This window comes from Varanus komodoensis, unplaced genomic scaffold (assembly GCF_004798865.1).
Source record: "Varanus komodoensis strain SLA01 unplaced genomic scaffold, ASM479886v1 scaffold17, whole genome shotgun sequence".
NCBI lineage: Eukaryota > Metazoa > Chordata > Lepidosauria > Squamata > Varanidae > Varanus > Varanus komodoensis.
In genome coordinates this window covers 17747017-17759741 of record NW_025335505.1, presented here as the reverse complement: position 1 = coordinate 17759741, position 12725 = coordinate 17747017, and the positions used below count along the sequence as shown (strand labels likewise).

General features: G+C 37.7%; 1 protein-coding gene across 2 annotated transcripts in view; it reads right to left on the bottom strand.

Moving 5' to 3' along the window:
- The window catches only part of ZNF407 (zinc finger protein 407), a 334032-nt gene that overhangs the window by 97611 nt on the left and 223696 nt on the right, over nucleotides 1-12725 (bottom strand). For both annotated transcript variants that reach the window (XM_044426431.1, XM_044426432.1), the window contains exon 5: nucleotides 3998-4164. In XM_044426431.1, coding sequence (XP_044282366.1) covers nucleotides 3998-4164 — 167 coding nt within the window. The remainder of the gene's footprint in view (nucleotides 1-3997; nucleotides 4165-12725) is intronic.

The following is a 12725-nucleotide window of genomic DNA, read 5'->3' as shown; positions in this document are numbered from 1 at the left end:
AGACTCTTCTAACTAGCCTAGAACATTATGAGCTAAAACAGACTAATGGTAAAGTGAGCTTAAAGAAGCAGGCCACATGGCCATGGGTCTCACTCTTTCCTCATGAATGAATCAAGCACTTCAGATTCCATACAAACCGTCTCAGTGATGGAAAGTGGGAACTTCCTGGCAATGGAAATGACTGCAAATAAATTGCTGAATCCCGTCAGGGCAAAGCTTCTATCGCTTGTGGAAGCCCTGTTTTCATTCCTTGTGTAAGTTTCAAATCCACCACTTCCATTTTTTCTTCTACAAGCTGCTGCATGCACTGTTTGGCAGGTTGTTGTACCTAGTGTTACACAAACTATTTCGCACATTTTTCAATGTTCTACTATATATTATAACTTTACAACCTTTCTAACCTTTTGCTTGTTTTAGTTGTTCTGCTAGCAAATATGCAACTCCTGCACCTTAACCCAAACTTTTCGAGTGAATAAGCATATATATCCACATGATATGATTTGTTAGAAAACTAGAGGCGACCTATACAAGCCTATACAATGATGTTTTCCTTCTTCAATACACACACCCAGCCCACAGATTTTCCAACAGCATCATTATCCAGACAAGTGCTTTGCATGGAGAAGAAGAGCATACAGCAACTGGAGGTATGTTTAGTTATGGGAAACACATTTGCCAGGTCAGGGTAGGTGCAACAACTCGTGCCCTGTGTAAACTGAAACTTAATGTTTTCACAGAAAAATTCAGGCAGGTGAATAGTTGCAATTAAAGCATTCATTTATTCTCTGAAAAGGTAAAAACATTCTAGAGAAACTGCAACTGAAGCATCACAATTTTAACACCTTAGCATTTTTGCAATAATGGAGAAGCCTCTCCAGAAAAAACAAACATCCCCTATTTTTCTGCTTACACTTTTCTGCCACTTTGTTTTCTTCTGGTGCTGGGAAGGAAGAGGAGGATATAAACCAAGTTTGACGATAATTAATTAACTATTAATTAATTCATCAGTTGCATACATAAATCTTTTGAAGTACCCAATCCAATATCTCAATTTAAGATTCACGCTTGAAACTTAATTGCTGTTTCAGGCCTACCAGAAATTGTTCCTTGGTTATCCGTTTGTTTGTTTGTTTATTATATTTCTACACTGCCCATCATCCCTGGGCAGTTCACAAAATCAAAATGAATGAAATGGATTAACATGTACAGAAGTTTACATATAGTTTATAGAAGGGGAGAAGTGAGTTTGGTCAGCAGGTTCTTATGCAGTCAAGAACATGCAATACTTTATCCTTTGTACCCTGCTACTAACTTATGCACAAGCATAGATGTGTTTACTATGTAATTAGTAAATATTATGCTTAAAATAGTACACACCATATTCTTTGTTTACTACTAAGCCCTATAATTTTAATTCAAAAAGATATCCTCTGTGAACTCAGCAGGAATTGTCTATATTAAATAGACAATGAGAAATGAGAATGACTAAGTTTTTAACACATACATGTTTAATCAAATCGAGAATTATTTTACATGTAGAGTTGCAGTGATCAAGCTTACTGAGTTCATCCAATCTTTCATACTATGTCCTCCATGTGCCAGAGTTACTTTTGCATGAATTTCACTGGGATTTGTTTTGTCTGGTAGACTTCTAGATATATGTAACAATTATCATCAGCAATCTAGCATGCAGTTATACATATGGTGAAGGACACACAACCATGTGCATGATTTCACTCTTTAACTATACATTTAACAATTTTACCATTCCTTCTTCCTCCAGAAATTGCAACCTTTAAACTTTGAGAAGGATCTAAGGGGCAATATATCACTTGGGGTACAGGGGGCTGATCTAACATGCCATGTTTATATGATAACAGGAATGTAATAGAAAATGGTTCTTTTCTTAACAACTTGAATTAGTTTCAAGTGTGCCATTTTGCATTCAAATGTAGAAAGACACGGAAACCAATCCTTTATTTTCTATTAGAAAACAGCCACTGTCCCCTATCTCTCATTATGGTGCAGACTACAAGACCTAACAACAAAAATCCATATTATTGATCTAACCAAGTCTCCACAATTATTCTTTAGAAGGAAACGCCGACGATAAATTACATCTGCACTGGCTTTTCATCTGCTGTTCGATATAAGTGATCTCTCAGGGCAGGCTGGAGACCTTAAATCGTCAACACCCTTGTCAAAGAAGCTAAGGAGGCCTGGGCTTCCTACAAACTGCCTTGGAAGAACTTTTAACCTATAATTTCTAGCAACAACTCATTTCATTTTCAGAAAATTGGGAAAAATCTTTTCAGGAATATTTTTAATTTAATGGAACACTGTTTCATCTTTCTATGAAATGCCTAGAGAATTTTAATTTGAAGATCATTTTTCTCCTCCATTTCTCACACTTTTACCCAAGTATAACATATACTATTTTGCTAAGTAGCTAAAAATAATCTCAGGTACTTTTCTGCAGTTTTGTTTATATCCCATCATGTCACATACTATGATATTATTGATTGTTCTTAAAAACAGTCTAAATTTGAAGCAATTGAATGTTACTGTTAATTGCAGTTAATACTAATGCTTGATTATTAAAGACCTTTTAAGTTCTTCTCAGCAATCTTCATTATAGCAAGTTTAACTTGTAACAGCTTTATTTTAACTCAAAGGTTCAGATCTGAACTCTTTTTTCCCTGTTGAAGAAAACTGAGCACTTTGTATTGTGTACAATTGATATTTAGAGAGATAAACATTTAAATTGTGGCAATGCTCCTTCAAAACCAAAGTTTAGAAGCTATTTTGTATCTAGTCTCATATATACATCTAATAGGGCTGGTTCATATGGAATATTTTAGCTTTTTCCTCCCTGAAAACAGTCCTCAGCTTCCTTCAGTATTTATTTGTTTAATTACATGTTTATCTCCCTTTCCTCCAATATGCAGAAGTCATCATATGAAAAATGAATTCTGTGAACCAGAACAATAGGCACACACTTTCCAGCAATTTCTGCCATTACTGTAGCTCCAAAAGGTACACTTTTGGAGTTCACACAGTACTTTCTCCATTAAATCTAAGTGCCTAAGGATGATTGCGCTGGGAAAAATCAGCAGCAAATACTATACCTTCGTAAATCAGCTCTTGGAATCAACCTAGTCAATTGATATGAATCTTTGTACGCTCAGGTATTTGCATCTGTTTCATTCTTTTATATGAAAGAAACATTAGTTATAATTGTTTCAGTATGGATTAATTCTCACAATACTGTCATTTATGATATTGTGGTAGCATCAAAAACTGCAGGACCTCCTTCATGCAGAAAATAACATGAAACCAAATTGAATTATATTTAAGATGGTTTCATAGGGAAATCAAGAATTAGTATAGAAACAGTTAATCAAAAATATAACATACAATCTTCCTTTCTCTCTCTCGCTCCTTCTTCCCTCTCTCTCACATACACATTTATTTTATTTTGATTTATTCTTAAATTTATATTCTGCTAATCAATAGTCCAGCAGGACTCTCTAAGCAAATACATATACAAGAACACTCCATTTCATTTCCAAAACATATTCTGGACCTGCCAAGCCTGGGACCTTATCTTGAGCCTGTGCTGAACATCAGTGCAAAACATTCCTGAAGCAATTGCTGAAAGTTCAGTAATTTGTGGGTGGCTGTTGTTTGTGACCTGATAGGTCCACTCACAATACATCACTATAGGTACACTTGTGGAGCGACAGGTGTCCAGGGCCTCCCTTTTCCTCTACCTGTTTGCATCATGGGAAACTGCTAGGATTAGCAGAGCAAAAGACCAGTATTGTTACACAGAAGGATCGGCATTGTGCCCTAAATGTTCCAGAGTTAATGATACTTCTGGAATAATAATTTTACTTGTTAGGATCAGAATCCAAAGCAGCTACCCATTCCCACTCCCCTGTCCCAAGCAGTTTTTTCACAGCCTACATCTTGAAAAGAAAAGCATGTTACAAACCTGTGTGTGTCCTGTAGTGATCTTTCATGGCTGATGCTGTGAGGAAGGAATAATGGCACGTGGGCCATGTACACTTGTATGGCTTTTCTCCTGTGTGGAGTTTCATATGGTTGTTCATTGCCCACTTCTCTGTAAAACTTCTGTCACACAAAGGGCATGTAAATTTCCTGTGTAAAGAAAAGGAAAAGGAAAGCAGGTGTTAACTTCACACACACACACACAACTGACAAAAGAAGCATGTTTTAACCCAAAGTGTGGTAAACGCACAGACTTTCATGAAGAGAATTGCAGACCTGGTCTGTCATGTCTGTATAACCAGGCATTGATTTTTCTGTCGAGACCTGGCACTTCAGCCATTTATTCTCTGCTTTGCGGTTGGGCCCAACGGGTTTGAAAAATTCTGTTACAGTCCAGTCACCCCTGAGGCAAATGTGAGAATAGATTTCACCTGTACAGGCCTACACCACTTATCCAGGGCATGGGCTGTCAGAGCAAAGGCTAAATGAAAAGCTATCCATACTAAACTACTCAGACAATCACACCGCTTCTGTGCCATGCTGCTGCTACTGCAGTGCGGAGGTGAAATACTACTTGTAATAACATGGTTACCGTAGTAAACAAAAAAACACTCGAAACTGCAAAAAAGCAGGTGTTAAGGGGCAAAAAAGTCAAACTGCCTTCAAAAGATGTAATCCTTCCTTTAAGAACTGCTTGAAACTTAATTTCAGGTGTTTTACATGGTTAAGCGTTTTCACTTTCAAAGAGTAAAAGGATACCAAAAATTGAACAGCTAACTGTTAAACAGCTTAGATTACTATCATTGACTAAAAACAATGGGTGTAGGGATAGGAAAGAAGGCATTGGAAAAAGAGGTTTGATTCTAAATGCCAGGGAATGTTGAATCTTTGCAGGCTGTAAGGACATCTTAGCACCCAGGGCCACAATGGGAAAATGACACTGACTACCTTTCATGAGATGTGAGACTACAGATGAGAACCTCCACATCATCGAAACTGAATCAGGATAACAGCTGCTGCTTGGTAGTATGATATAGTGCTGGTGAACTGCCACTCTGCACTAGTGGAAACATCCAAATATTCTTCAAGGGCAGACCTTATATAGAAACTATGACAGCAGAGAAGCAAAATGGCCATATAAGCATGCCTGGTGGTCCTTGTCTCGCCAAACTGGAGAACTGATTGAATGAGTCAGCATACGTATGATTACTTGAACATCCAGGTAAAGCTCAGTAACATTGCCCAGGGACAAACTTGATTTGTGGATGCAGGCCCAGAAACCTTTCAATCAATAGATAACTGATCATATCTTGAATTTAGGCCCTATGGACTAAAAATCCCTCTATCTGGTCTGGATTCTGCTCGTATGTGCCATTAACTACCCAGCCTTGAAAGCCAAACACTGGTTTAGAGCAAAGTGTGCTGCTTCTTGATCTCAAGGCAAAGTTAGCAGTCAAGATGCATTTCTTTCCTTAGCTTCACCAGAAGTAACATAAAAGATTTCCATCACCACAGCTCTCGAAAATGTATTATACTTTACTAAATTATTTGACTAATTAATCAGAGCTATTTTGAGCTCACTGAAGGGTACATCCTCAGCCTCACTTCCCCCTGACAGTCCCCCATGCCCCTAGACACCTGCCCTGGTTAGCTCAATGGCTTTCCCAAATAGTATGTCTTGGTGGCTGTGGGGGCCCCTTTGAGCTAGGCAGATGAACCTGACTGAAGTTCCATTCAAACAGTCCTTGCTGACTATACTCAACAAGGGTACACTCCTCCCTGGTCATGTCTCTAAGCTCCATCCCATGCTGTTCAGTGTGGTTTCCCTGACTTTCCATGGAGACTGCAGACGGTAGGAGGGATGGGGAACACCCTTTTGATGAACTTCCTTCTGTTCACAGGTATCAAGCTCCAAGCCATTGCTTTCACTGACCCTTGCATTCCACCATTTGCTTCCACACCTATTTCATCAATTCAGGATTTCATACTCTTAAGCTTCTACCAAGAAAACTGTTTCTGTCCGCTCCCCCAATTTTGTGGTTTGCTTACTTATTTAACATTATAGCACCACATTTATGCAACTTCGGAGCCCATATAAAGTACATAAAGAACTTACAAAGAATACTAATTTTAAACCACAGTAAAATGGAGCTGCTCCATTAAGAGGCAGTAAGCCTTTGAGTAACAGTTGCTGGCAACACACAGAAGGAGATGGCCATCACCATCGTGACCTGGTGATGAGTTTTCATCTGACTGTCCAGTATCAGGAAATGCAACTCTAGTGCCATTATGGAGGCAGAGAAAGAACCAATTTATGACTAATATTTTGCATAGTCCATCTGTAATTTACATCTCCTTGCATCTCAGATGGGATGACCTTCTTATGGCTACTGCTTTCCATAGCCACTTCTTGGTGGGTGAACATCACCCCCTGTGTAGAGCTCCTGCAGTTTCCTAAACCAGGGCATCATGACTCCTAAGAAAGACTACCAGGCTCTCCCATCTCTGACCTGAATCTCCTAAAGTTTGTCTATTACAGCATGGACTATTGTTAGTTCGCAACTCCACTTCTGCCTTACTCTACAAGCAAAAGCCACTATATATGATTGGACATGTAGATCAGCTCTATGCTGCATATTCTTAGATTCATTGTGAGTATATTTTGCTTGTTGCCATAAATTGTTACTCAAAAGGTAAATCTGAATTTACAATTATGTGTGTGACATTTATGGGGTCTGGAAGGAATATTATGTGAGAACCCCCCCCCCCCATCTTGATTGAGAGAATCCAAATACAATAAAAGACAGAGCCCAGGTTCTGACCATACTTGCTAGAACACTATACAGGCTATCAAGGTTATAAAGGTCACAGGACACAAGAAACACACTCAGCTTACTAATTAAGAGAACTCAGTTTTTTGTAGAATTCAATGAAGGTACTAAATAAAGGCCCATAGGACTACTATATCAACAAATATCACCATCATCATCATCATCATCATCACCATCACCATCATCATTTTAATGACAAACAATTAACACAATATGCATTTTCAAACTTTAAGATAGCCATATTAAGCAATTGCTAAATTTCCTTATAAAATCATTTTCAAAGAAATGCAACACAAGATTTAAAAAAGCAAGACCAAGGTATGTGCATGCAAGTGCACATATACACATATACACTGAATTGAGAACAGAGTTTCAAATTACTATATCACTTGATCATTGCTTGGTGGCACTAGCAAATGACAAATATAGCTAAATACTTCCAAATGCACCGTAAAAAAAATATCATGTCCGTATATCTCGATGACAGGTCTTCATGCATTTCACATTTCAAAAGCATGACAGGGATCTTATTTCTAAGATAAATTCCCCTATCTACTTATTTCTTCATGTATTTATTGTGGATCTAACCTTCTACTACAAGAAATAAATAAGCAGGTTAAGTAGATGCTATCTTTTAACAAATAGTTTCTCTAGACTGTATTACAACTTTATGAATGACAAAATAAATCCCTCATTTTTAAATCTTCCAAGATTCACATTTAACAGTGCTGCACCTATTGAACCCCAATGCATACTCTATTATTCACATACAATAAATGCTCAAGTAAGGTTGAAAGACTATCTTAAAAATGACAAAAACAGCAAATACAGTGAATATTGGAACTGAATCCCTAATTCACTATGCAATTGCTAGATACTATATCTAATCTGATGATTAGACAAATTTCATCTAATAATCAGAAGTAATAAAAATAAAACTCCAGTTCGATGTTTTTGCTTTTGCATATTTGTTTCCTATTATTCTGCACAGTTCACTTTTTTCATTTCACAGCTTTCCTGTGATGTAGGTTAAGCCAAGACATTTTTTAATGTCCTTCCTGGCTGAAAGGAGATTTGAACCAGTAATTTTTATATCCAAGTTCAAAACCCTCACCATTACACCCTGTTGACTATTAGACAAGAGATTCAATAGAAGGGGACAATTGGTTACTCTGAATTACAGAGAGAATGGTGCACTATCCTTGGTGCACCAGGTATCAACAAAAACAGTGCATTATTCAATTGACGAGTATATTTGAACCTTTACCAGAGGAATATGGTTCCTTCCAGTAGCTCTTTTAGGTTGATAGCAGCATTTCTTAGATTCTATTGTTAAGCAGTTGCCTTTCAGGAAAGACCTATATGTAAATTCCTGTCTGACTTTTAAAACATTTAAAAATTGTAATCTATGTGAAGAACTGCAACTGACCACAGATTTTTTTTTTAAATATATGGACCACAGGCCCATGGGCCAACTTGATACAACCAATAGCCATTACCTTGTAATTCTTACAGTATGCATTAAGGCATAATGGAAAGTTCATAATTTATCATCTTCCATGGTATTATAATATCATGTCAATTTAACAACATTAATCCTGCTACAGAGCTTTTTATAATATACAATCACTTAAAATGATGTCACATCCCACTATTTAATGCACATGGAGGTATGTTTCATTAACACACCTCCATCAATTTTTACTAGTACAAATATATAATGTAGAAAAAATGGAGCATCTGTATATATAATATTAATGAGTCAAACCCCTTTACACCAATAAAGCTTATGGTTTCATTTGAGCTCTATTTTTACTTCACCTTATATATGCAGAATTCCAGAAGAGTACAGAAACCTGTGAGATAACACTCAGTTTTCACTAGACATTATCAATAAGAACTAGGATTGTTGGCAAGTGATGTTTTCATGCTTCCAACCAGGTCAAATAATCTAACACAACTTATCAGATTATTTTCATTCTTTTGTCTATTTAATAATTGATTACATGGCCCTTGGAAGTTTATACATGGGATCAGTGATCTCTCCAATTGGAAAAAATCATCTTTCAGAGAACAGACCTATGGTCTCAGGACGAAGCATTTTGTAAGAACAAGGCAACAGTAACAAAGGCAGGGCTTCCTGTATCTTTTCCCCATCCATGGAGTACATAAGCATGCTAAAGTATTTCCCAGGGATATATCTAGGTGTGAGAAGCCACTGAATCCGATTCCTGCCCTCAACCAATTCATTTGCATTTCTGAGGTCAAAGCAGTATCTCCAGGCTCAGAGGGGGAGATACACATCATCTTGTGGTCTCTGAAACAGCATATGATTGTTTCTTAGTTATTAAAAAAGGCCTGAATGAAAGATATCAAAATCAGCTTCTAAATGAGCAGGCGGTAAATAAAATATGTAAACACCAGTAAGAGAGCCTCTTTCTCTCCATTCCATGCAACCAGAGAAACATGGTGCTCCCTAAATTAAACATTTAAAAATTACCTTTTCCACCAGTTAGCTTTTGATGCAAATCAAACCAAATTATAGGTAGAATATTTGTGCGACTGTCTTTCATAAACTGCTATGAAATTACTTGCTATGAAATTACTTGCTGGAAAAGATGATGAATTTCTTTACAAGCAAAATTAAATCTACCAAAAATCAGGCAAAATGACAATATCTGCAATATCAGCTTACCCACTGATACAGAAAGGGAAAAAACAGTAAGGGAGTAGTCAGACTGTATAACCTATCATTTATGGTCTCTATAACAATGCACAGAGTACAGGAAATAAAGCAGATGAACCTGAAATGTTAATACAAGAAGACAAACATGGTTTAATAGGAAAGACTGAAACTGCATGATGCATCATTTGAATGTAGGAACTAAAGGGTACAACGTTTTCAAAAAGAATGACCAGGAAGAAGAAAGGAAGAAGACCCTGGTCAGTATCTCATGTTGGCAGTCCCCCAACAGGGCTCATTGGGCTACACTAGCAGGAGTTACCCCTAAAACAACAGGAATCTAGCAATTGCTATAGCATCCTCAGAAACAAGCTCAAATTAGTGTTTCTGGAATGGGAATATCCCTTCTGGGAGCTCTACTGGCTTTTCCTGCACTAGAAACACTAGTTGGGTTAGTTTTCTGTTGCTATATTAAGCTGTAGTGGTCATTCTGGCCAGGACAATTACACCATTAGTACTCTCCTAGGTAAAGGATGTATATACATGCAAATGAATCCATGTATCTGAACATGGAAGCTTGATTTAGATAAGAGAATTTAGATAAAAATGAAAGAACAGGAAAATAATGACATTATCCTTGCAATAAACTACCAAGTCAGACTGATGCCTTCCTCAACCAGATTATTGAATTTTCAAAAAGGAGAATCATAATAGTACTGGGAGACTTCAAGTATTCTGATGCCCACTGCAACTGTGCCAAGAATGGAAGCTGTAAGAGATTCCTGACTTGCCTTGCTGATAGTTTCATGGCCCATAGATTGAAAGAAGGCAGCAACAGTGGTCTTAGATCTGATTCTCACCACCAGAGAATAAGTGTGTCATGCAGCTGGCGCTCCTTCCCAATGAAATCAATAACTCCAGCTGATACTACAAATGTCTTTATTCTAAACAGTATTATATGTACAGTCCAAACAGGATAGAAAGTTGTGCTCTCGTTCTAAGTTCAGCCCACACTTGGTTTATGAACCCTTTGTGGCCGCCCCTCCATAGGCGGAGCGCTGCAACCCCTCTCTTTGAGTCATTCAGTCAGTCTGGATTCCAGTTGTCCCAGTGTGTGTGTGCACCTGCGAGAACAAGCATCCTCAAACCCCCCTTGTCCCTTATCTATTTGGTTCTCACATTCCATATCAGAAGATGGAGAGTCTGTTTTCCAGTTTACTCCCAAATTGTCCTGTTTTCGTGCCTGTTTGGTCTTCCCTCTGAACCTCATCTGACCCATTCTTACTCTCAGCATATGTGAGAGTGGGGAGTAAAGTTTGTTCTGCTGACACCAGAAATAACTCTTCATCGACTCTCTGGTTCTCATGGGAAGTTTCCTCCTCTTGTGTGTGCATAAGAGACTCTTCTGAGCACACACACAACAAAGTGGCTGATGAGCTAATAGGAATGGGGACCTAAAGCAATACCTATCATAGTATAATGTGATTCATGGAATTGAGCTACCTTGGAGATTAGGAAAACATATTTCAACAAGTGTAAAGAAATACTGGGTAGAATTCTAGTGGTAACAGTACTGAAGAAGGGAATTAAAGATGGGTGGGAAAGTCTTAAAACTGAAGTACTGAAACACCATTTTTTTCTGTGATGTTGGTATACTGGGGGGCTTTCAGTAAGCAGAATTTTGCATTATTCAGGATCCAAGTTCAAAAGCAGCCAAAAACATACATGTTGATGCCATTTAGTACTGAATTCATGATATGTTAATGGTCCCAGCAATGTAATTTAAAGGAAAATATTCATAATAAATTCAGGAAAATGACTTGAGTTTTTCTCTTCAAAATTCAACAGAGAATCTTTGAGTTTGTTTTCTTTTCTTTTCTAGATTTGCAAGTAGATCAGACTGATCAAATAATTTAGCCTGGGGCTATGGTCATCTTGATACTACAGGCTTCTCCCCAGAGAGAAGCAAGCTGCTTCCAGTTCCCAGTATTTACTTGATCTTCTCTATCAAAAGGATTTATTTATTTAGCAATTCAGTGGTCCAGTAGCTTTATTATATCACTACTAGTTGACAGTGAAACATCAAAGACATGGCCATTCAGCTGTCTAATACCAAAAGGCAAACATCTTTAGGATGCTGGTAGTAAGTTGCATTATCTCTCAGGCAGGTTGGAATTTACAGAGCAAAGGGATTTATATATCTTGGAAACCAGCATTATAGTCATAATTCCAAATTCTTCCTTCAGCTTAAGTATGGAGTGTTCTGCTCAAGTACCACTGTTGTACAGACTCATGTTTAATCTCATGATTACAGAAGCAAGTCTATGATAAGCTAGGAAGAAATGGAGAGTTTCAGAATATTTTTAAGGCAACAAAATCACATGTGAAGGTTTGAATGATAACCAATTCCCAAAGCTTGATTTTAATGCTACATTCTGAGGATTAAAAGACCACACTCCCACTTTCTTTAGTCCCTGCTTGACTATCCCAACCACAGGTGATGAACAGCATTTTAAATCATTAACTGACAAGTCCTACTTCCATGACATTTTCATGCTACCAAAATTATGCTGTTTCAGACCATTAGGCTAAGGCAAGTAGAAGGTTGTACACCGTTTGATCTTCTTCCTGTTAATTTGCACTAGGAATTCCAGAGGGAAAGAAGCATGGAGATGTAAGGCTTCAATAGGGTTTAGCATGCTGGTAAGACATTATCTTATAATTCTAGTAAGAAAGAGTTCTACCTAACAAAGCTCACTCTGAGCTCTCCGTGGTCCTGTTTCAGCTGTACTTTATACAAGAGGTATTGTGACAAAACTGAGGCTTATCATAATTTGGACACATCATGAGGAAACAAGACCCACTGAAGAAGATAATCATGTCAGGGAAAGTCAAAGGCAGAACACAAAAGGGAAGACAAAATATGAGTTGGATTGAATCCATAAAGGAAGCCACAGTCTCCAGCTTGGAAGAACTAAATGGAGCTGTCATGGACAAGACATTTTGGAAGGGTTTCATTGATAGGGTCACCATAAGTCAGAGAAAACTTGATTGCACATAATAACAACATTCTGCTTTAGCTTCTCATGGGTGCTTGTCCCCATTTGATTGAATTCTACATACCCAATACAACACTGTCAGCCCAGACTTGACTGTTTTACCTAGGCCAGACTCTCTTTGCACAGATTTGACCTTCT